Source organism: Somniosus microcephalus, chromosome 16, assembly GCF_052327205.1.
Source record: "Somniosus microcephalus isolate GS21.2 chromosome 16, FLI_Smic_1.0, whole genome shotgun sequence".
NCBI classification, from domain to species: domain Eukaryota; kingdom Metazoa; phylum Chordata; class Chondrichthyes; order Squaliformes; family Somniosidae; genus Somniosus; species Somniosus microcephalus.
The window spans coordinates 102,883,207-102,909,355 of NC_141002.1; the positions used below are offsets into that span (position 1 = coordinate 102,883,207).

Here is a 26,149-nt window from a genome sequence, read left to right on the forward strand (position 1 = left end):
AGTAGCTTGCAATTTTTGGTTTTCCTCCCTCTCACTGCCCAGGCTTCTGTACAGGTCTGAGATAAGGTACGGTAGTGTAGTGGTTATGTTACTGGACTAATAATCCAGAGTTCAAATCCCAACATGGCAGTTTGAGCGTTTTAGTTCCGTTTAAAATGAATAAATAATCTGAAAATAATTATCAGTAAAAGTGACCATGGAGCTGTCGGATTGTTGTAAAAGCCCAACTGGTTCACTAATGGCCCTTAGAGAAGGAAACCTGCCGTCCTTACCAGGTCTGGGCCTACGTGTGACTCCAGTCCCACACCAACCTGGTTAACTCTTAACTGCCCTCTGAAGTGGCCTAGCGAGCTACACAAGGGCAACTCTTGCCAGTGACACCTGCATCCTGAGAATTAATTTAAAAAAATCAACCAGCAGCCATTACTGTTAAAGCTGAATCAGATCAAATTCCCATCTCTCAGGGTAAATGTGGTGCTTTATGCCTAATACTGTATATCTTTTCAACTGAGGCAGGCAAGTTCAAGTGACACACTTTGGAGTAATTTTTCTTTTAGTTATGGATATTTATGCTGACCCTTAAAGAGGAACGCAAGTCATTGAGTCATAACGGCACAGAAGGAGGCCATTTGGCCCATCGCGTCTGTGCCGGCTCTGTAGAGCAATCCAGTCAGTCCCATTCCCCCGCTCTATCCCCGTAGCCCTGCAAGTTTATTTCCCTCAAGTGCCTATCCAGTCTCCCCTTTGAAAACATTGAGTGTCTCCGCTTCCACCACTTCCGTCGGCAGCGAGTTCCAGGTCCTCACCACTCGCCGTAAAAAAGTTTCCCCTCACATCCTCCTGCATCTCTTGCCCAAAACCTTAAATCTGTGTCCCCTAGTCCTTGTACCATCAACTAGTGGGAACAGCCTTCCCTGTCTAGCCTATCCATACCCATCATAATCTTGTACACCTCTATCAAATCACCCCTCAACCTCCTTTGCTCTAATGAAAACAAATCCAGCTTCTCCAACCGATCCTTGTAGCTAAGATCCCCCATCCCCGGAACCATTCTGGTAAATCTCTGCACCCTCTCGAGGGCCTTCACATCCTTCCTAAAATGTGGTGACCAGAACTGGACACAATACTCCAGTTGTGGCCTAACCAGCGCTTTATAAAGGTTCAGCATAACTTCTCTACTTTTGTACTGAATACCTCTATTTATGAAGCCCAAGATCCCATTTGCTTTGCTAACCACTCTCTCAATATGTCCCGCCACCTTCAGGGACCTATGCACATTAACTCCCAGGTCCCTCTGTCCCTGCACATTCTTTAAAACTGTGCCATTAAGTGTATATTGCCTCTCCCTGTTCCTTCTGCCAGAATGCATCACCTCACACTTCTCTGTATTAAATTCCATCTGCCACTTGTCTGCCCATTCTGCTAGTCTTTCTGTGTCCTGTTGCAGTCGATTGGTATCATCCTCACTGTTTGCCACACCCTCAAATTTGGTGTCATCGGCAAATTTAGAAATTCTACTCCATTCCAATATCCAGGTCTCTGACCCTTGGGGAACACCACTGTCTATATATCTCTGACCCTTGGGGAACACCACTGTCTACCATCCTCCAGTCTGAAAAACAGCCATTTACCATAACTCGCTGTTTGCTGTCCTTAAGCCAATTCCTTATCCAAGCTGCCACTGACCCGCCTATTCCATGAGCCTCAATTTTGTTAACCAGCCTTCTGTGTGGTATTTTGTCAAACACCTTCTGAAAATTCATGTCGACAACCTCCATTGCATTCCCTTCATCAATCCTCTCTGTTACTTCATCAAAAAATTCAATTAGATTAGTTAAACACGATCTGCCTTTTACAAAAGCAAAATACTGCGGATGCTGGAAATCTGAAATAAAAACAGAAAATGCTGGAAATACTCAGCAGGTCAGGCAGCATCTGTGGAGAGAGAAACAGAGTTAACGTTTCAGGTCGATGACCCTTCGTCAGAACTGGAAAAAGCTGGAGATGGAACAGGTTTTTAAGCAAGTGTGGGGGGAGGGGAGGAAAGAACTAAAGGGAAGTTCTGTGATAGGATGGAAGACGGGAGATTAAGAGACAAAAGGGATGATGGTGCGAGGCAAAAGGAGATGGTAATGGGACAAGTTAAGAAACAATAGATGGCTCTAGATGAAGTGTAAATGACTGGCTGCCATGTGAGAGGAAAAAAGATAGGAGCAGAGGTTATGATCTGAAATTGTTGAACTTGGTGTTGAGTCCAGAAGGCTGTAAAGCGCCTAATTGAAAGATGAGGTGCTGTTCCTTCAGCTTATGTTGCGCTTCATTGGAACAGTGTAAGAGGCCGAGGTCAGAGTGGGAGTGGAGCAGAGAATTAAAGTGACAGGCGACCGGTCTCCTCTACATTGGGGAGACCAAAGGCAGATTGGGTGACCGCTTTGCGGAACACCTCCGTTCAGTCGTAAGGGTGACCCCGAGCTTCCAGTCACCTGTCACTTTAATGTGCCTTGCCCTGCACCTCTAAGCATGTATCACCTTCTTTGTCTCTAATAGGCCCCACCCCGCCTCTTGTAACCCGCTTACTGTTTACATGTCGGTAGAAGATTTTTGGGTTCCCTTTTATGTTAACCATCTGGGGGAAGGACTCCCATTTTATACTGAATAAATAGACTTCTCCAAATATGGTGGGGTTTTTTTTGTGGAAAAAGCATTTCATTTTACTCGCTGGGCATAAGGTCTGATCTCTGTCCATGACCTCATCGATGGGGAATAGTCATAATTTCCAGGGCAGCTCTATTGGAATCCACAGAAGGTGTGGCTTTAGAATAGCCTGAGTGTAGACACCCGAGCACCCTGCTGGTAATGAGGCTGTCACAGGATTAAATGGCTCCAAGCTGGTATAAAGTCCCAGGTGCTGTGCCGCTCTGGGATGTACAGTGCTACTCGCTGCTGATGTAGCAAAGCAACCTAGCGTGGAGTAAGACCATATCTCGTGCTTCCTTTCAGCTAAGAATTCTTGATTTCAAAAAAAGATAAAACCAGATTTTGGTAAGCAATATTTTTTGTATAACTTTGAATAAAGGTATCAACCTTGCCTTCACCTTTCAGTGTATGTAGAAGTCAATACTGTAGAATACTTTGTGTAAAATATAGCCTGTGTGTGGTCCTGGTCTCATCTACCATAAAGTTTTCAACTTAATAGAAAAAAAATGACGAATCTATTAATGAATTAGCATTTTCTTTCTTTAGGGAAAGTCTTGGAAATGCCACAGAAGCCACCAAGAAAAGGTAAGTAACTCGTACTTGATGCAAACTGCTTCTTAAAAGATCCTTGAAAAGTTTTGAGTTGTATTTTGTTGATTTACAAATGGTTTACAATATGCTGCCATTTTTAGCGCAGTGCAAGTTTAATATAATGTGGATAAATACAGGAGGTAATCAACTTGAATGCCGATTGCTGTTTCCCAGTTTTGATGGATCCTGGTCTGTGGCTGAGAGGATTGAAAGGTTACTGCAGATGGCTATGATGTTAGTGACTTCTATTCCGAGTGTCCAAGCTTTTTCTTAGTGCGCTAAGTTACTTCTTTTGGGCCACAAAAAACAATTGTAATACAAAACACTAAATTCAAGGCAGTTTTTATACTTTATTGTTACTGAATATTTATTTGCAATAGTACCAGCAATAACATTTTCAAAAATGTTACATTTTTAAATGTTTTTCTTGTATTTGCATGGCAGAATCAATATTTCATGATTTATTTTGTATCTTTTTTAAATCTTTATTTTTAAGAAACTCATGTTGTGAATGTTATTTAAATATACAGTTGAACAGGCTGTCTGTAATGAAGAGTAGTTGTAGCATATTACAAGAGGACTGACTTACGGCTTCCACCTTCTGCAGTGGCAATAACCAGGCCTAAAGCCGGTTGGTTGTGGAGAGGGAGGTTTTACTCCTGCCCTAGCTGAAAGCTAGAAGAATTTGCATTTTCTGTTTTGCATGAAAACTATGAAAACCAAGGGAAGAACAAGTTACATTGTGAACTGTTTGCCTTTGAGGCATGGGATCCAGGTATCTGTAGAGCACTGGAAATCTTTATAGATTGGTGAATCTGGGCTGGAGGAGGGAACATTCCCCTTTTTTGGGGGGGGGGGGGGGTTGTAGTTTAATACAGAGCACCTTACATAGAAGATAGGAGCAGGAGTAGGCCATTCAGCCCCTCGAGCCTGCTCCGCCATTCAATGAGATCATGGCTGATCATCCAATTTCAGTACCCTGTCCCTGCCTTCTCCCCATATCCCTTGATCCCTTTAGCCTCAAGAAATATATCTAACTCCTTCTTGAATATATTTAATGAACTGGCCTCCACCGCCCTCTGTGGCAGAGAATTCCACAGGTTCACCACTCTCTCTGGGTGAAGAAATCCCTCCTCATTTCAGTCCTAAATGGCTTACCCCTTATCCTTAGACTATGACCCCTGGTTCTGGACTCCCCGACCATCGGGAACATCCTTCCTGCATCTAGTCTGTCCAGACCTGACAGAATTTTATAGGTTTCGATGAGATCCCCTCTCAATCTTCTAAACTCCAGTGAGTATAAGCCCAATCGACACAATCTCTCCTCATACGTCATTCCTGCCATCCCAGGTATCAGCCTGGTGAATCTTGGAGGTTTGTGGTTTTCCAAGTCCTTTTTGGGGAGAAGCAGAGAGGGATCGAGCAGTGTGTGTCTCATTGTTCTTCCATGAGGATTGTTGGGGGTGGTGTTGCCTACGATGAGTGAAGAGGCTTGTTAACCCTGTTAAGGAGCCCTGTGACAGTGTTAGTGCCTGTAATGTGTTCCACAAGACCAAGTTGTCTGCTGAGGAATCTTTGTTAAACCCTTAGACAGTCTTGTTTGTTGGGTATGCAATAGGCCGTCTTACTGTCCTGATTGAAATAGGAATGTGAAATACCAATACAAAAGCAAAATACTGCGGATGTTGGAAATCTGGAATAAATACAGAAAATGCTGTAAATACTCAGGTCAGGCAGCATCTGTGGAGAGGGAGACAGAGCGAACGTTTCATGTTGATGATCTTTCGTCAGAACTGGAAAAAGTTAGAGATGTAACAGATTTTAAGCAAGTGCAAGGGCAGGGAAAGGGGGGGGAGGAAAGAACAAAAGGGAAGGTCTGTGATAGAGTGGAAGGTAGGAGAGATTAAATTACATATGTAAAATACTAAATTGGTTGGAGAAAGGATTGAGTAAAATTTCCTGCTTCAAAACTAATTTAATAGCAGCTACAAATATTTTCATTACAGCTGAAGAGACTAAAGCAGTGAGCATGGAGTAGTAAATGTCTCTTTATTACTGATTGGAGTGTGTTCTATGTTAACGACATTATATAAATGCAGGTTTGTTGATTACAGTGAGAAGCAGCCAGAATGCTTCTTGTCGCAATGTGTAAAGGGGCCAATGATCGTTTTGGATCCGAGTTTACCAGCAAACATTACAGTCAAGGAATTGCCTTCACTCTACCCTTACTTTCAAGCTGTAAAACATGTGTTGCAAATACCAAAGCTGAAAAATCCATCGTCTAATATTACTGTAATTATGTTCGATACTCAAAAAGAAGGTAAGTAAAGTGGCTTAAACTACATGTACGGTTAAAATAGAAAGTTCTGGTTAAAATTGGTGAAAGGAAAATGGATGACATGTTCATTTGTAAAAACTATACAATCGAATACATAGGGGTCATAGATATAAGATTAAATGTAAGAGAATTAGGACAGTGCAGGTGAAACCTTTTTACACGGGGTTCTGAAACTGTGGATTGCACTTAGTGGCTGAAGCAGAGAGCAGGTCAGCATTTGGATGGGATGTTAAACTGAGGCTCCGTTTCCCTGTTGTAAAAGATCCCATGGAAATAGTCAAAGGAAAGGGGCGTGTTCTGGAGTCCTGGCCAACATCCTTTCCTCAACCAATAGCACGAAAAATGGATTAACTGGTCATTCAATTCATTGCTTTTGTGGGATCTTGCTTTGTATGATTGGCTACATTGCAGCAGTGACTGCATTTCAAGAGCAGTTTGTGTGAATCATATTCAGTTTACACAAGATTGTAGTTTGTGACTTTCTGAACTAGGTCACATCTTTTGGTCTGTGAAACTCAAATTAGGTGATGAACCTCCTGATACAGTGCATGTGCTGCAGCCAACTCAGTTATTCTTTAAAATAGTTCGTCTGTGCATATACATCATGGAATCCTTGTATTGTCCTGAAGTAAAATAGATAAGGGGTCACGCAGATTTAAAATAATTAAATCTGCAATGAATATAATGTTTAAACATTTTCTTTTAGTGGATGACACACTTTCAGCAATACAGAAACAAAATGATAAACAACTGGCATGGAGAGGCTATCTGGTAGGTTTTTGTATTTCATTATATTAAGCTTATGTTATTGAATAACAAGCAAATATTCACATACTTAAATGTATGAAATGAGTTAATGCTGAAGTAAAATGAGGGTTACAATTGGCTCATTATCCACAGCCTTTTGGGGGAGGGGATGCCAGATTTCCACTACCCTTTGTGTGACAAAGTGCTTCCTGACATCACCCCTGAACAATCTAGCCCTAATTTTAAGATTGTTCCCCCATCAGAAGAAATCGTTTCTCTCTCTATACTATCAAATCCTTTTATCTTTTTAAACAACTCAGTTAGATCACCCCTCGACCTCCTAAACGCAAGGGAAAACAAGCCAAGTTTATGCAACCTGTCCTCATAATTTAAGCCTTTAAGCCCTAGTATAATTCTGGTGAATCTGCACTGTACCCCCTCCATGGCCAATATGTCCTTCCTGAGGGGTGGTACCCAAAACTGAACACAGTGTTCTAGATGGGGTCTGACCAAGTCTCTGTACAACTGAAGCATTATTTTCTCCCCTTTTGTATTCCAGCCCCCTTCAGATAAAGGCCAATGCTCTCTTACCTTTTTTATTACTTTTTACATCTGTGCACTAGCTTTTAATGATTTGTGTATGTGGACACACACATCCCTTTGCTCCTCCACAGTTCCTAGCTTCTTGCCATTCAGAAAGTATTCTGATTTGTCTGTCTTGAATCTAAAGTGAATGACCTCACATTTCCCCACATAGAACGCCCATCTGCCACAGTTTTGTCCACTCATTTAATCTGTCTATATCTCTTTGTAACTTCCTGCTCCCATCTACACAACTTACTGTGCCTCCAAACTTGGTGTCATCTGCAAACTTGGATCTACAGCTCTTTATTCCTTCATCCAAGTTATTAATGTACAGTGAAACCTGTATTAATGCCGAAAAAACAGCCACCTGCCAAAAATGGACACTTACTGAGACCCCCAAATAACTTGCACGGTAAAATATACAAGAGGCATTCTGAAACCACAGATGCTCGCAATCTACAAACTGCGGACAGCCTTCGATGCACCAAGACCGTTTACAACCTAAAGCACTGGACACGACCTGTTACAAAGCTGGTGTATCTGGAACTTTCACCCAGTCAGGATCCCTGATGCTTCGCTTTGCTTCCCCTTGCAGCTTGTTTCCTTTCTGCCCCCAAATTCTCCTGAGGTCGGTATATGCCGGTCAACACGAGGCAGTAGCAGGGCTGAGACCCCAGTACAGGTCCCTGGGGATCATCACTTGTCACATCCCGCCAGTCATAGTACATTCCTTTTATCTCTATTTGCTAAGTTTTGTTGAGGCTTCACCCATCCAGGCGAGTGTCTTTGGAAGTTGTCTATATGTACTTCCAGAAGAATAAAAGTCTCCTAACTCCCAACCAATTACCAGCTCATATCACAAAGTTACCTCCAATTCCGTGTGCTTTTATTTTTGCTAATAATCTCTTGTGCGATACCTTACCAAATGTCTCCTGGAAGTACATATAGACAACTTCCAGAGACACCTTGATGGGTGCAGCCTCAAAAGCACTCAAGAAGCTCAACAGTATTCAGGACAAAGTAGTTCACTTGATTGGCACCCTGCCACTGGACTCAATAGCCCTCCCTACTGTGGCTGCATTATAGGATGCACTGTAGCAACTCACCAGATTTGTTTTGGCAGCAGTTTCCAACCCTGTGTCTACTGCCACCATAGTCATGGGAACACCGTCGTCTCCAAGTTTCCCAGCCAAGTTGAGTACCATCCTGAGTTGGTCATGTCTCCATTCCTTTATAGTTAATTAGTCAAAAGACAGAATTCTCTATCTAATAACATTGTGGGGGCACCATCACCACAAAGACTACAGCCGGTTTAGAAGGCCCACTTATCATTTTCTCAGGGCAGCTAAGTATGGGCAATAAATATGGCCGTGCCAATGTTGCCACAGCCAGTGAGCACAAAAAATACTGTTGTGAATGCTTTATAGCGGCAGCCAGCACGCCATTGCAGAGAGGGCCCATTCTTATATTTTTTTAAGCCCCTTTAATGGTTTGTGCATATTGGAAAACTTTTTTCTTCCAGCAGATTACATTTATTCTGTAATATGCTCAGTTGGTGTCCTGATTGCATTATTGAGCATGCTTTGGTGCAGTTGGTAAAAATGCATTATTATTCTGTAGTCTTCAAAATTATTTGTATTTATGTACAGAAGCTTAAAAAAACAAAGTGCTTCTATGTCATACTTGCAGTATAAAGTTCTTAATTGTATCCACCAACTTCGAGGTCTTGGGAACGGTAGGAATTCTCATGACTGTCTGAAAATCTGGATCCTAAGAGGGAAGTAGATGTGAACTGAATTCTTCCCAGTTGATGAAGTTGTTTTCCCACTCTCCCATTTGTGATAGCATTTTAAAGCACACAATATTACTTCGTAGCACAGAACTGGACTTCCCTACCGTGTGCAATGCAAAAACAAGTGTTCAAAAGCTGAAAAAAGTTAGACAGCTGGTACTCCTTTTATTTTACAAAGAGGATACATTCAGTAAGTTTTCACCAAGTTACCAGGGAAGGCCTTTGAAATGTACCAGTATAAATGTCTTCACAGAACAATTGAATGCATTTCTGGAAGGGGAAGGGATTGAAGGATATGATGAAAAGGCAACTTGGGGGGTGGGCGAGGGTTTGATCTCCAGAAGGGATAAGATTATGGTCTTGTTATTCAGTTTAGTAATCATTTGGAAAATGATGATCATTGTGATGTGTAGTTCTAATATTTTTGAAGTTTTAATAACTCTTTAGGTAGCTGATTGCACAAAACTGAATATAACACAAATGAACAGTGGTTATTTGAGACCTTGGTATCTTTTGTTGGATTATATTTGCCCTTTTAGTTTCTATTTGTTTGTAACCTTGGTTAATCCCTAATTACAGTGAAGTCCTCGAGTTATGTGCAGCAGAACTGCTTGTACCAAATAAACACTGCTCATTGAATTTAATTGTAGTGTGGGACGTTGCCACAGATTGGTGATATTCAAGAAGCTTGCTTCAGTGAAAGAACAGTTTACATTGATTAATGTTAAAATTCATCAATAGTCTATAATTGCTTCAAGGGTATTGTCTTCAAGAAAATATTTTGCAAGCCTTTGAAGAAGAATCTAATTGATTTTGTCATCGTGTGCCAGTCAAATACATTGACACAGTTCACATCATTGACATGGTTTAGAAGCCTTATTCCTTATACTTTTGTCAAGATTGTGCCCCTTTTAAAGTAAAATGATTTGAATAGAAGTAGTTTCAGAAGCAAGATTAACGTAGGCTTAAGAGTTTCTGACTTTAAAGTGTACGTGGATGCCCCCCTTAACATCTAGTATTTAAAAGATGATTTATGTTAATGTGGTTTGACTTTTTTGCTTGTCTGAAAGTTTCTGTTCAGCTGATCTTCAATGTTTCGTAACTTTTATTTCTCAGTAACTACAGAAAATTAATAGGAAGTAACTTACTTGTCTAGACCACAGATAAAGAATCTCCTGGGTCAGTCCTAATGCAGAATCTTGCTTTCCTGAGTGGGTTTCCAGCATCATGCAAAGAGGAGGAACAACTTCGAGCCAAAATGCCACCGGTTGTTACGGGCAAAATGAAGCAGGTGAGATCTTCTCTAATGAAAGGTTTTGGGAGAGTATGAAAACTGGGTATTTTATAAATGAAAGATGTATCATTTTCCCATCAGTTGCAGCTGGAAACCAGACTGCTGCTAACACTATATTCCTACTGATGTATTTCTAAACTCAACTCCCTGATAATGTGCCCCAGCCAGAGCTCAGGAAATGGGAGCACAACTACTGCCCTTGCACATGATCATCCTCCCCCCATGTTACATAAGATTACTTAGGATATACAGCACAGAAACAGGCCATTCGGCCCAACCAGTTTATGCTCCACTCGAGCCTCCGCCCATTTTTCCTCATCTAAATCTATCAGCATTTATTCCCTTCTCCCTCAGATGTTTGTCCAGCCTCCCCATAAATGCATCGATACTATTCGCTTCAACCACTCCCTGTGGTAGCGAGTTCCACATTCTCACCGCTCTTTGGGTAAAGAAGTTTCTTCTGAATTCCCTATTGGATTTCTTGGTGACTATCTTATATTGATGGCCTCGAGTTATGCTCTTCCCCACAAGTGGAAACATGCTCTCTCTCCACTCTATCAAAACCTTTCATAATTTTATAGACCTCTATTGGGTCACCCCTCAGCCTTTTTTCACGAGAAAAGAGACCCAGCCTGTTCATCCTTTCCTGATATGTATACCCTCGCATTTCTGGTATCATCCTTGTAAATCTTCTCTGCACCCTCTCCAGTGCCTCTATATCCTTTTTATAATATGGCGACCAGAACTGCATGCAGTACTCCAAGTGTGGTCTAACCAAGGTTCGATACAGGTTTAGCATAATTTCCCTACTTTTCAATTCTATCCCTCTGGAAATAAACCCTAGTGCTTTGTTTGCATTTTAATGGGCTTGCTAACCTGTGGCCCAACCTTTAGTGATTTGTGTATTTGTACTCCCCACCTAGACTCGCACCCTCCAAGTGATACGTGACCTCCCTATTCTTCCTACCAAAATGTAATACTTCACATTTGTCTGTGTTGAACTTCATTTGCCAATTATTTGCCCATTCTGCAAGTTTATTAATGTCCTCCTGTAATTTGTTGCAGTCCTCCTCCGTATTGACTATTCCCCTCAATTTAGTATCATCTGCAAATTTAGAAAATGTTTTTGATTCCAAAGTCTAAATCATTAATGTAAATTGTGAACAGCAGTGGTCCCAGCACTGATCCTTGTGGAACACCACTACCCACCTTCTGCCACTGTGAATAGCTACCCTTTACTCCCACTCTCTGCTTTCTGTCTTGAAGCCAGCTAGCAATCCATTCCGCTACTTGTCCCCTGACTCCACAATCTCTGACCTTGTTCATCAGTCTATTATGGGGCACCTTATCGAAGGCCTTTTGAAAATCTAGATAAATTACATCTACTACATTACCATTGTCTACTCTCTCTGTTACCTGTTCAAAAAAGTCAATAAGGTTGGTCAAGCAAGATTTTTCCCTTTTGAAATCCGTGCTGACTATTCATTATTATACTTTTTGTTTCCGGATGTTGTTCTATTCTCCTCTTTAGTGGGGATTCCATTATTTTTCCTACCACCAATGTTAAGCTGACTGGTCTATAATTCCCTGGACATGTTCTATCCCCCTTCTTAAATATCGGTATTACGTTAGCTATCCACCAGTTCTCTGGCACTACACCTTTTTCTAACAAATTATTAAATATGTGTAGTAATGCCTCTGCTAGCTCTCCCCTAGATTCTTTTAAAATGCGTGGATGCAATCCATCTGGACCAGGGGTTTTATCCTCTTTGAGTTTGATTAGTTTATTTAATATATCCCTTTTTTATTTTAAATGCACTTATCTCATTACTCATCATCCAATGTCATGTTACGTTCTATTTATTTTTGACTGAATTTAACTTCCATTCACATACTGCTTTCTAAAATATAGCCAAACAATTGTGTTGAAGTTCTGCATTTGACAAAGAAGGACTTTTGAAGTATTTTTTTTTAATGCATGTGCTGCACTGGGAGGAATTGATGCTGCCTGGGTTTTCTTAGTGGGTATATATCGTAACTTTCATTTGAGGAAAGCCATTATCCTTGGAGAAACAGGTTTACAACTGGGGAAACAGGTTTACAACTGGGTGAAGTTTAGTAATCTGCAACCTGTCGAGCAGCTAGCTACTGAGCTAACACAGCTGTGAGCTATGCACACAGTGTCCAAAATAAAACGGGAGCTGGAGGCAATTATGCGCTGGGAGGAACCAGACATAGTAGGGATAACTGAGACATGGCTACAGAAAAATCATGACTGGGAATTGAACATTGCAGGGTATAACATATTTAGAAAAGATAGAGAGGGGAAAAGGGGAGGTGGAGTAGCTGTACTTATTAGGGATAGTGTGGAGATGCCGGAGTTGGACTGGGGTGGACAAATGTAAGAAGTCACACAACACCAGGTTATAGTCCAACAGCTTTATTTGAAATCACAAGCTTTCGGAGCGCTGCTCCTTCTTCAGGTGAAGTGGAGAAATGCATAAAGACACAGCTTATATAGTCAGAGAATCATGTCAGATGTTTACAGGTAACCTTTCCAACTGCCATTTATCACACCTCGGCAGAGAGATAACCACAGCAGTCAAAGGTGTGAATGGTGTCCAAACAGGTCAGTCAGGGAAACATTACATCAAAGAACAATGAGGTGGGGTCACAAGGGGTCAAATATTGCAGATGCTGGGGTCTGTATGAAAAACAAAAAGACAAAAAACATTTTTTTTGGCTGGAAATCACAGCAGGTCCGGCCGCATCTGTGTAGAGAGAACAAGCCAATGTCGACTCGAGTCTGAATGACCCTGCATCAGGTGGGGTTACATGTAGCGTGACATGAACCCAAGATCTCGGTTGAGGCCGTCCTCATGGGTGCGGAACTTGGCTATCAGTTTCTGCTCGACGATTTTGCGTTGTCGTGTGTCTCGAAGGCCACCTTGGAGAATGCTTACCCGAAGATCGGAGGCTGAATGTCCTTGACTGCTGAAGTGTTCCCCGACTGGGAGGGAACACTCCTGCCTGGTGATTGTTGCGCGGTGTCCGTTCATCCGTTGTCGCAGTGTCTGCATGGTCTCGCCGATGTACCATGCTCCAGGGCATCCTTTCCTGCAACGTATGAGGTAGACAACGTTGGCCGAGTCACATGAGTATGTACCATGTACCTGGTGGGTGGTGTCCTCACGTGTGATGATGGTATCTGTGTTGATGATCTGGCATGTCTTGCAGAGGTTGCTGTGGCAGGGTTGTGTGGTGTCGTGGTTGCTGTTCTCCTGAAAGCTGGGTAATTTGCTACGAACGATGGTCTGTTTGAGGTTAGGCGGCTGTTTGAAAGCGAGTAGTGGCGGCGTGGGGATGGCCTTAGCGAGGTGTTCGTCGTCGTCATCGATGACATGTTGAAGGCTGCGAAGAACATGGCGTAGTTTCTCCGCTCCGGGGAAGTACTGGACGACGAAGGGTACTCTGTTGGTTGTGTCCCGTGTTTGTCTTCTGAGGAGGTCTATGCGATTTTTCGCTGTGGCCCGTCGGAACTGTCGATCGACGAGTCGAGCGTCATATCCCGTTCTTACAAGGGCGTCTTTCAGTGTCTGTAGGTGTCCATCGCGTTCCTCCTCGTCTGAGCAGATCCTGTGTATTCGCAGGGCTTGTCCATAGGGGATGGCTTCTTTAACGTGGTTAGGGTGGAAGCTGGAGAAGTGAAGCATCGTGAGGTTGTCCGTGGGCTTGCGGTAGAGTGAAGTGCTGAGGTGTCCGTCTTTGATGGAGATTCGTGTGTCCAGGAATGAGACTGATTCTGAGGAGTAGTCCATGGTGAGTTTGATGGTGGGGTGGAACTTGTTGATGTTATCGTGTAGTCTTTTCAGTGATTCTTCGCCGTGGGTCAAATATTGCAGATGCTGGGGTTTTCATACAGACCCCAGCATCTGCAATATTTGACCCCTTGTGACCCCACCTCATTGTTCTTTGATGTAATGTTTCCCTGACTGACCTGTTTGGACACCATTCACACCTTTGACTGCTGTGATTATCTCTCTGCCGAGGTGTGATAAATGGCAGTTGGATAAACATCTGACATGATTCTCTGACTATATAAGCTGTGTCTTTATGCATTTCTCCACTTCGCCTGAAGAAGGAGCAGCGCTCCGAAAGCTTGTGATTTCAAATAAAGCTGTTGGACTATAACCTGGTGTTGTGTGACTTCTTACATTTGTCCACCCCAGTCCAACTCCGGCATCTCCACACCATGGCTACTATCGACACCACAAACTGCCGGCTCAAAGTGGAGAGGATCTCCAAGAAGATCGCGCATATCGACACAGACATCAAGTTTCTACAGAGATGCAAGAAAGCAGACAAGATCCCGAAAGGACTACAGATCACTAACCCACTCAAGTCGACCTACAACACAGACTACGCTGAGAGACTCTGCCGTCGTACCTCTTGCACACTCCTCAACCATCTTGTACACCAGCTCTACAGCAGACGCCGCAACCTCGAAACCGAGATGGAGTCCATGTTCTCAGCCTGTGCTCAGGACGCAGCAGACCAGCTACGAGACACCGCCAAACAAACAAGGCAACGGAACTACGCTACCTACATGCACACCGAGAACAGGAAGCTTGAGAAACTTGGCATCACCAGCAGCAGCAACCAAGCCTCCCCCGGTACCACGGTTGAAACCACAGGGAAATCCATCGTCAACTTGTCCGACCACACCCTTCAACCAGATGAAATTGAAGTTCTCAGCCGAGGGCTCAATTTCTGCCCCACCACCAAAATGGACCCCATCAGTCTCGCGGCAGACACAGAGGAATTCATCAGGAGAATGAGGCTCCGGGAATTCTTCCACAAATCCCAAGATGTCAGCAGCGAACCCAATGAGACAATCAATGATCCGGAACAGCAGACAGAGGGATCCGCAGTGCAGCAACCGAAGAAGAGTGAGTCAAATTGGACCCCTCCGGAGGGTCACTGCCCTAAGCTTGACATGTATGCTCAAGCTGTCAGGAGATGCATCAACGCCAGATTCATCAGCCGCACTCACAAGACAGTCCAGAATGTCACCCGAGCACAACGCAACGCCATCCACGCTCTCAAGACCAACCGCAACATCGTCATCAAACCAGCAGACAAAGGAGGTGCCATCGTCATACAGAACAGAACGGACTATTGCAAAGAAGTATACCGACAACTGGACAACCAGGAACACTACAGACAGTTACCCGCAGATCCGACCAAAGAACACACCCGCCAACTCAACAGACTGATCAAAACCTTCGATCCAGACCTTCAAAGCATCCTACATGCTCTCATCCCACGTACTCCCTGCGTGGGAGACTTCTACTGCCTCCCAAAGATACACAAAGCCAACACACCTGGACGTCCTATCGCATCAGGCAACGGAACCCTGTGTGAGAACCTCTCTGGATATGTCGAGGGCATCCTGAAACCCATCGTACAGGGAACCCCCAGCTTCTGTCGCGACACTACAGACTTCTTACAGAAGCTCAGCACCCACGGACCAGTTGAACCAGGAACACTCCTCGCCACGATGGACGTCTCGGCACTCTACACCAGTATCCCCCACGATGAAGGCATCGCTGCGACAGCCTCAGTACTCGACACCAACAACAGCCAATCTCCAGACGCCGTCCTACAACTCATCCGCTTCATCCTTGACCACAATGTCTTCACCTTCGACAACCAGTTCTTTACCCAAACACACGGAACAGCCATGGGGACCAAATTCGCACCCCAATACGCAAACATCTTCATGCACAAGTTCGAGCAAGACTTCTTCGCTGCACAGGATCTCCAACCAACGCTATACACCAGATACATCGACATTTTCTTCCTATTGACCCACGGCGAAGAATCACTGAAAAGACTACACGATAACATCAACAAGTTCCATCCCACCATCAAACTCACCATGGACTACTCCTCAGAATCAGTCTCATTCCTGGACACACGAATCTCCATCAAAGACGGACACCTCAGCACTTCACTCTACCGCAAGCCCACGGACAACCTCACGATGCTTCACTTCTCCAGCTTCCACCCTAACCACGTTAAAGAAGCCATCCCCTATGGACAAGCCCTGCGCATACACAGGATCTGCTCAGACGAGGAACGCGATGGACACCTACAGACGCCCTTGTAAGAACGGGATATGACGCTCGACTCGTCGATCGACAGTTCCGACGGGCCACAGCGAAAAATCGCATAGACCTCCTCAGAAGACAAACACGGGACACAACCAACAGAGTACCCTTCGTCGTCCAGTACTTCCCCGGAGCGGCGAAACTACGCCATGTTCTTCGCAGCCTTCAACATGTCATCGATGACGACGAACACCTCGCTAAGGCCATCCCCACGTCTCCACTACTCGCTTTCAAACAGCCGCCTAACCTCAAACAGACCATCGTTCGTAGCAAATTACCCAGCTTTCAGGAGAACAGCAACCACGACACCACACAACCTTGCCACAGCAACCTCTGCAAGACATGCCAGATCATCAACACAGATACCATCATCACACGTGAGGACACCACCCACCAGCTACATGGTACATACTCATGTGACTCGGCCAACGTTGTCTACCTCATACGTTGCAGGAAAGGATGCCCCGGAGCATGGTACATTGGCGAGACCATGCAGACACTGCGACAACGGATGAACGGACACCGCGCAACAATCACCAGGCAGGAGTGTTCCCTCCCAGTCGGGGAACACTTCAGCAGTCAAGGACATTCAGCCTCCGATCTTCGGGTAAGCATTTTCCAAGGTGGCCTTCGAGACACACGACAACGCAAAATCGTCGAGCAGAAACTGATAGCCAAGTTCCGCACCCATGAGGATGGCCTCAACCGAGATCTTGGGTTCATGTCACGCTACATGTAACCCCACCTGATGCAAGGTCATCTAGACTCGAGTCGACATTGGCTTGTTCTCTCTACACAGATGCGGCCGGACCTGCTGTGATTTCCAGCCAAAAAAAATGTTTTTTGTCTTTTTGTTTTTCATACAGACCCCAGCATCTGCAATATTTGACCTCTTGTGACCCCACCTCATTGTTCTTTGATGTAATGTTTCCCTGACTGACCTGTTTGGACACCATTCACACCTTTGACTGCTGTGATTATCTCTCTGCCGAGGTGTGATAAATGGCAGTTGGAAAGGTTACCTGTAAACATCTGACTGTATAAGCTGTGTCTTTATGCATTTCTCCACTTCACCTGAAGAAGGAGCAGCACTCCGAAAGCTTGTGATTTCAAATAAAGCTGTTGGACTATAACCTGGTGTTGTGTGACTTCTTACATTTATTAGGGATAACAATGGCAGTAGAAAAAAGGGATGTAGATATCAGCAAGACAAAAATAGAATCCATATGGATAGAGATAAAAGATAATAAAGGATCTATTACACTAATAGGCATAGTCGTCAGACCACCTAATAGTGGAAGGGAGGTGGAGGAAGAACTACACAGACAAATTAGAGAAATGAGTAAAAGACATAGAATAATAATCATGGGGGATTTCAACTACCCCGATATTAATTGGACAGAAGAGGTAGGTAAAGGGGATAAGGGAATGGAGTTCCTACAATATCTACAGGACTCCTTTCTAACCCAATATGTAAAAAAAGCCCAACAAGGGAGGATTTGCTATTGGATCTAGTTGTGGGGAATGAGCCAGAGCAGATAAGAGAAGTAAAAGTAGGGGAACATATAGGCATTAGTGACCATAATATATTTTGCTTTAAGATGACAATAGAGAAGGACATAAGAATGACAAAAACCAAGTTAATAGATTGGAGAAAAGCTGATTTTTGAGGGGCTGAGAACAGAACTTGGGAAGATAAAATGGGCAACGATGTAGAGCGACAATGGGAAACATTTAAAATGGTATTCAACAGAGTGCAGGAAAAATATATTCTGCTAAAAGGAAAGAACAAACTAAACACTAATGAGACTCCATGGATGAATAAAGACATAAGGAAACAATTGAGGGTAAGGAAGATGGTTGTGGTGGTTGAAGGTCAATCACCACAGCCCCAGAACATTGCGGCAAGAGTTCCTCAGGGCAGTGTCCTAGGCCCAACCATCTTCAGCTGCTTCATCAATGACCTTCCCTCCAACAGAAGGTCAAAAATGGGGATGTTCGCTGATGACTGCACAGTGTTCAGTGCCATTCACAACTCCTCAGATAATGAAGCAGTCCATGCCCGCATGCAACAAGACCTGGACGACGTTCAGGCTTGGGCTGATAAGTGGCAGGTAACATTCGCGCCACAGAAGTGCCAGGCAATGACTATCTCCAACAAGCGAGAATCTAACCACCGCCCCATGACATTCAACGGCATTACCATCGCCGAATCCACCACCAGCAACATCCTTGGTGGGGGGGGGGGGGTTACCATTGACCAGAAACTTAACTGGACCAGCCACATAAATACTGTGGCAACAAGAGCAGGACAGAGGCTAGGTATTCTGCAGAGAGTGTCTCACCTCCTGACTCCCCAAAGCCTTTCTGCCATCTACAAGGCACAAGTAAGGAGTGTGATGGAATACTCTCCACTTGGCTGGATGAGTGCAGCTCCAACAACACTCAAGAAGCTCGACACCATTCAGGATAAAGCAGCCCGCTTGATTGGCACCCCATCCACCACTTTAAACATTCACTCCCTCCACCACCGGCGCACCGTGATTGCAGTGTGTACCATCTACAAGATGCACTGCAGCAACTCGCCAAGGCTTCTTCGGCAGCACCTCCCAAACCTGCAACCTCTTCCACCTAGAAGGACAAGGGCAGCAGGCGCATGGGAACACCACCACCTCCAAGTCACACACCATCCTGACTTAAAAGTATATCACTGATCCTTCATCGTCACTGGGTCAATATCCTGGAACTCCCTACCTAACGGCACTGTGGGTGTACCTTCACCACACGGACTGCAGCGGTTCAAGAAGGCGGCTCACCACCACCTTCCCGAGGGCAATTAGGGATGGGCAATAAATGCTGGCCTTGCCAGCGACGCCACACCCCATAAACTAATAAAAAAATACATTGGCCCAGAAATTCGGCTCTCCCCGGGTGAGTACGCACGGGGTACTCGTAGGCCGAATGGAATTGCTGGTTTCCTGCATGCACTGTGCATGCACGGGAAACTGGCACTTCCGATCCTCTGAACGAAGAGGTTCAGAGGTCGAAAAAAGAAGGCTGAGGGGTGACCTAATAGAGGTGTATAAAATTATGAAAGGTTTTGATAGAGTGGATACAGGGAGAATGTTTCCACTTGTGGGGAAGAGCATAACTAGAGGCCATCAATATAAGATAGTCACCAAGAAATCCAATCGGGAATTCAGAAGAAACTTCTTTACCCAGAGAGTGGTGAGAATGTGGAACTCGCTACCACAGGGAGTGGTTGAAGCGAATAGTATCGATGCATTTAAGGGGAGGCTGGACAAACATCAGAGGGAGAAGGGAATAAATGCTGATAGATTTAGATGAGGAAAGACGGGCGGAGGCTCGAGTGGAGCAGAAACTGGTTGGGCCGAGTGGCCTGTTTCTGTGCCCTATATCCTGTGTAATCCTGTAAGTTTGTGCTGGTATGCTACTGATGACCAAATGCTTATTTCTTCAAATAATTAAAGTGCTGGTTATTATAGAAAAAGAAAGTGACAAACTACTCTCTTCGCATACTACTGGAGAGTGAAACAGGCTGTCCATTTTGACGGGGGCGAGTGCAAGTGGACGGAACCCTGATTTCCATTTTAAGATGTTTTGGCATGTGGCATGGATCTTTTTCTCATTGGTTTTCCTCCCCCCACCCGATGCTGATGCTTTTATTCTGAAGTTTTATTTAATGAATGATTACAGAAGATCAAGGTGCTAGCTCCCACACATGCATGAAATGCAGCCATATTGTTTGCTATGGCCTGGCTAATCTATTTATGTTGATCATCATGGCTTCTTGCCAGATCTGTTTGTCATTTTGGCCAAAACCCGTAGAGATGATCATCTGCAGTGTTTGGCACTGCTACAGGATTGAATTACCGTATCACGGTAAACATGGTCATTCAGGACCTTGCAGAGGTTGGGTTTGATGGGGTGGAGGGGGAGAAGAGAATGCTCCATCATTGCCTCCAGGTGGAAGCTTTCTGCTAGTATTGCTCACTAGTCCTCCACTGAAGCTGAGATTTCCCAAAATTTGTCTTTGGCATTCAATGCCATGAACTCCATAGTAGCTCAGAGATCGAATCTGACCGTCCGGAACAGAGCTTGAGCCTCTGTTCTCTCGAGGATCGATACCATTGCTATTTGCAGATTTCATTCTTCTACCTTCCTGACCACAATCGAAGGAAAAGGAGTATGAAGGATTGTGTGTAAACAGCCCCTTGTCACAGGTTATATAGGTATATACAGCATATATATGGTCTACTTTGCATCTTCTGAGCTCTACATTCCTACAACAGATTTTGTTGTCATTAAATGTGATGCCATCTTTGGGCTCAAGCAAAGTCGATTTTGAATATAAGGAAAGGAAACCATAGTGACAAATTTCTTCACATACTGCTGGAGTATGGAGGGTTCTGCTTAATTCATCCTCAGTCGTACCTAAGGTACACCGCATAAGCAGTGTCAGCTGTATTACATCTGCTAAAGATTCTACTGAGTTTAAATGTGATGTGGCCACTAAAATTATACTGGTGAGAATTTGTTGCTTCCTTTTTCTCCAAGCCAAGATCTTAAGCTGCATTTCTTCAAATAGGAAATGTCATGATTTCTCACTAGTGAGAATTTCATTAGTGACCAGAGGCAAGCTATATCGGGGCAGCTATGCGTCGTTCCTTTAGTTGGCTAATCTTAACCAATACCTCTGTTTACCCAAATTTTCTCTGACCAGTCATATCGGAGGGGTGGGGAAATGGTTTATGGAAACTCTGCTTGTATGGATTAGTTTTGTTTGGCGATGGTTTTCTGCAGGCTGAGCACTTAGACCATACACATCAACTTTAACAGAATATGTACATGCGAACATACGAATTAGGAGCAGGCGTAGACCACTCTGCCCCTCGAGCCTGCTCTGCCATTCAATAAGATCATGGCTGATCTAATTACTCCACATTCCCGCCTACCCCCGATAACCTTTCACCCCCTTATCAAGAATCTATCTACCTCTGCCTTAAAAATATTCAAAGACTCTGCTTCCACTGCCCTCCGAGGAAGAGAGTTCCAAAGACTCACGACCCTCCTGAGAAAACATTTCTCCTCATCTGTCTTAAATGGGCGACCCCTTATTTTTAAACAGTGACCCCTAGTTCTAAATTCTCCTACAAGAGGAAATATCCTCTCCACATCCACTCTGTCAAGACCCCTCAGGATCTTTTATATTTCAATCAAGTCACCTCTTACTCTTCTAAACTCCAGCGAATACAAGCCTAGCCTGTCCAACCTTTCCTCATAAGACAACCCGCCCATTCCAGGTATTAGTCTAGTAAACCGCTGAACTGCTTCCAACGCATTCACATTTTCCCACATTTTGTACTCCCTTTGCCAGATCTTTGCCTACTCACTTAACCTATCTATATCCTTTTGTAGCTTCCTTATGTCCTCCTCGCAATTTACTTTCCTACCTATCTTTGTCATCAGCAAATTTAGCAACCATACCTTCGGTCTCTTCATCCAAGTCATTTATATAAATTGTGAAAAGTTGAGGCTCCAGCACTGATCCCTGTGGCACACCACTCGTTACATCTTGCTAACCAGAAAATGACCCATTTATGCCTACTCTCTGTTTCCTGTTAGCTAGCCAATCTTCTATCCATGCCAATATGTTGCCCCTACATCATGAGCTTTTATTTTCCGCAATAACCTTTGATGTGGCACCTTATCAAATGCCTTCTGGAAATCTAAGTACAGTACATCCACCGGTTCCCCTTTATCCACAGCACATGTTACTTCCTCAAAGAACTCCAATAAATCGGTTAAACATGATTTCCCTTTCACAAAACCATGTTGACTCTGCCTGATTACTTTGAACTTTTCTAAATGCCCTGCTATAATGTCTTTAATAATAACTTCTAACATCTTCCCTATGACAGATGTTAAGCTAACTGGCCTGTAGTTTCCTGCTTTCTGTCTCCCTCCCTTTTTGAATAAAGGAGTTACATTTGCTGTTTTCCAATCTAATGGAACCTTCCCCGAATCTAGGGAATTTTGGAAAATTAAAACCAATGCATCAACTATCTCACTAGCCACTTCTTTTAAGACCCTAGGATGAAGTCCATCAGGGGGACTTGTCAGCCCGCAGCTCCAACAATTTGTTCAGTACCACTTCCTTGGTGATTGTAATTTTCTTTGAGTTCCTCCCTCCCTTCCATTTCCTGATTTACAGCTATTTCTGGGATGTTACTTGTATCCTCTATAGTGAAGACCGATGCAAAATACCTGTTCAATTCAACTGCCATCTACTTATTTTCCATTATTAATTCCCCAGACTCACTTTCTATAGGACCAACGCTCACTTTATTAACTTAAAAAAAAATCTATAGAAACTCTATCTGTTTTTATATTTGTAGCTAGCTTTCTCTCATACTCTAATTTTTCTCTCCTTATTAATCTTTTAGTCATTCTTTGCTGTTTTTTATATTCTGTCCAATCTTCTGACCTGCCACCCATCTTTGCGCAATTATATGCTTTTTCTTTAAGTTTGATACTATCTTTAACTTTTTTAGTTAACTGCGGATGGTGGGTCCTCCCTTTGGAATTTTTCTTTCTTGTTGGAATGTATATATTCTGTGTATTCTGAAATATCCCCTTAAATGTCTGCCACTGCAACTCTATTGACCTATCCCATAACCTAATTTGCCAGTTCACTTTAGCTAGCTCTGCTTTCATGCCCTCATAATTGCCCTTATTTAAGCTTAAAATACTAGTCTTGGACCCACACTTCTCTCCCTCAAACTGAATGTAAAATTCAATCATGTTATGATCGCTGCTACCTAGGGGCGTCTTCACTGAGGTCATTAATTAATCCTATCTCATTGCACAATACCAGGTCTAATATAGTCTGCTCCCTGGTTGGCTCCAGAACGTGCTGTTCTAAGAAACTATTCCGAAAACATTCTATGAACTCCTCATTTAGACTACCTTTGCCCATCTGATTTTTCTAGTCTATATGTAGATTAAAATACCCCATGATTATTGCCGTACCTTTCTGACAAGCTCCCATTATTTCTTTCTGTGGGTTAACTCCAGATATACAAGCTGATTTTGTGATACTGGATGAGTATCTAATTGGGTATGACTGGGCGCATTGTGAAACTCAGCCAGTGTCTGGCAAAACCATCACCAAATCAAACTACTCCATGTAAGAGATTTTGTAAGCTTTTCTGTAATCCTATGTAATGTAATAAAATTACGTGCAGGTTTGGAAAATGCAGAAGTATTTGGAGCTGCTTCTGTCAGTGCCTTCCCGCAATGCGCACACAACTGTCAGTTGGAAATAATTCTAGAAGAGAGGTCATTTAGCTCATTTGTATTTCTTTCTCCCCTTCCGGACATCACATCATCTAACTGCTTCTTGAATGATTTAAGGTTTTGCCTCCACTGTCCCATTCAGAAAATTATTCCAAATAGGGATCACTCTGCCTAAAAAAGTGCTGGCTGACATCAGTTCTTTACCAGCTTGTACCTCTGTCCTGTTCTACAGTAATGGATTAACTTGAAATAGTGCTCAGAATGAACCTTTTCTGTTCTACTTAGAAAAGAAAGGTGTACATTATATCGCGCCTTTCACGATCTCAGGATGTCCCAAAGCGCTTTACAGCCAACTTTTTTTCAAGTGTCACTGTGGTAATGTAGGAAATGTGGCCGCCAATTTGCGTACAGCGAGGTCCCACAAACAGCAATGTGGTGATGACTAGATAATCTGTTTTAGTGATGTTGTTTGAGGGATAAATATTTGGCCCCAGGAGACTGGGGAAAACTCCCCTGCTCCTCCTCAAAACAGTCCACCTGAGAGGACAGACGGGGCCTCGGTTTAACGCTTCATCCGAAAGACGTCGCCTCTGACAGTGCAGCGCTCCCTCAGTACTGCACTGGAGTGTCAGCCTGGATTTTGCGCTCAAGTCACTGGAGTGGGGCTTGAACCCACAACCTTCTGACTCGGAGGCGAGAGAGTGCTACCAACTGCATCTCGGTGTTCCTCTCATTTGCTTGCTTTCAAGGCTGAAGTCAGTTTTTCTAATCTTTCTTCATAACCCAACCATCTACCACTATGGATTAGTCTTTTGGCCTTTGTACAACTTTTGGGGCTTGGATGTTTTCCTTGTGCCTTGGTGACCAGAGCTGAATGCAGTACTTGTACCATCTAACCAGAGCATTGTATAGCTTGTATAGCTCAATGATCTTTGATTTACTGTACTGATTAGACACTATTTTGTTTGCTTTGTGATTGCTGCTTTGCAGTGAGTTGACGTGTTGAGCGTTGAGTTTGTCAATCTCAAAACTAGTTTGATACCATTTATTAAGCATGCCCCTTTTTTCCTTCCATGTAAAGAAAGAAAGACTTGCATTTATATAGCGCCTTTCATGACCACCGGACGTCTCAAAGCGCTTTACAGCCAATGAAGTACTTTTGAAGTGGAGTCACTGTTGTAATGTGGGAAACGCGGCAACCAATTCGCACACAGCAAGCTCCCACAAACAGCAATGTGATAATGACCAGATACTCTGTTTCTGTTATGTTGATTGAGGGCTAAGTATTGGCCAGGACCCCGGGGAGAACTCCCCTGCTCGTCTTTAAAATAGTGCCATGGGATCTTTTACATCCACCTGAGAGCAGACGGGGCCTCGGTTTAAAGTCTTATCCGAAAGACGACACCTCAGACAGTGCAGCACTCCCACAGCACTGCACTGGAGTGTCAGCCTAGCTTTATGTGCTTTCCCTGGAGTGGGACTTGAACCCACAACCTTCTGACTCAGAGGCGAGTGTCATACCAACAGTGTGATACATTACAGCAGTGACTCCACTTCAAAAGTACTTCATTGGCTGTAAAGTGCTTTTGAGACGTCCGGTGGTCGTGAAAGGCGCTATATAAATTTCTTTCTGAAACGATTGGCTATCACTTAAACGAATCGTCAACTTTGTTCCCAATTGATTCCATATTTTTTCTGGTTATCATGGTTGGGCTATTGGGTCTAATTACCCACTAGTTTTATTGTCGTCTTTGAAATGGATACCCGTATTTTTTTGTTTCCAATCCAGAGGTACCTCCCTTGTAGTCATTGACTTCCTCCTGATGATTGTAAGTACCTTGCACATTTCAAGGGGTAGTTTTGAGCCTGTACTGCATCGATGGTCATGGGCAGTGTGTGCTCAAATTTCTAATGTACACGGACAGTGGGCAAGGCTTCCCCCACCAGCAATGCAGACTTGTAAAATGACCCCTTTTCATCCCAAATCTCACCTGACATCCTCAGCAGTATGTTCATCATCCCTAGGGATTCACTAATCAGCCATACGCCTAGGACACCCTTACAAATGATATCGTCATTAAAATTTTGATGTGGAATCTTCTACGATGGGTGGCATGCTACTAGTTTCATATTTATGCAGTGCAGAAAGGAAATCAATTAATAATTGGCAAGGTAACTATTCTAGTAGTTTCTGTTTCTGTATGTTTTCCAGAATGGAGATGTTTGGTAGACGACTGATTCTTTTCAGCCACCAGATGGTGCTCTTTACATTTTCCAGTTATCTAAACTACTAGTTGTACTTGGATTTAATACTCAAATACATAGCGATGGGTGGTGTTTGCATTTTTATAAAGTAACAAGAATAACCAGGTATGTAAACTATAGTGGCAGGTCATTTTTGAAGAATTGAATTATACAGTGTGGTAACTATACAAGCTGGGCTTTAATCTGAAGGTTAACTTGTAAGATAATAGCTGAGTTAAAGGCTCATAAATTACATAAAACTACAGATGATATCCAGATTAAAGATTCGCATTGCTATGCAGAACTGAGATTCATAATTGGATAAATCTCACCTCGACAGAACTTGGTACATGTGCAATCAGTCTTAG

At 43.5% G+C, this 26,149-nt stretch overlaps 1 protein-coding gene across 3 annotated transcripts in view; it reads left to right on the forward strand.

Annotated features, from left to right (window-relative positions):
* Positions 1 to 26,149, forward strand: part of gnptab (N-acetylglucosamine-1-phosphate transferase subunits alpha and beta) — a 122,520-nt gene that overhangs the window by 31,547 nt on the left and 64,824 nt on the right. For 2 of the 3 annotated variants that reach the window (XM_086009603.1, XM_086009604.1), the window contains exons 5-8: positions 3,244 to 3,282; positions 5,388 to 5,608; positions 6,333 to 6,397; positions 9,907 to 10,041. In XM_086009603.1, coding sequence (XP_085865729.1) covers positions 3,244 to 3,282; positions 5,388 to 5,608; positions 6,333 to 6,397; positions 9,907 to 10,041 — 460 coding nt within the window. The remainder of the gene's footprint in view (positions 1 to 3,243; positions 3,283 to 5,387; positions 5,609 to 6,332; positions 6,398 to 9,906; positions 10,042 to 26,149) is intronic. The other variant, XM_086009605.1, reaches the window with a different exon arrangement.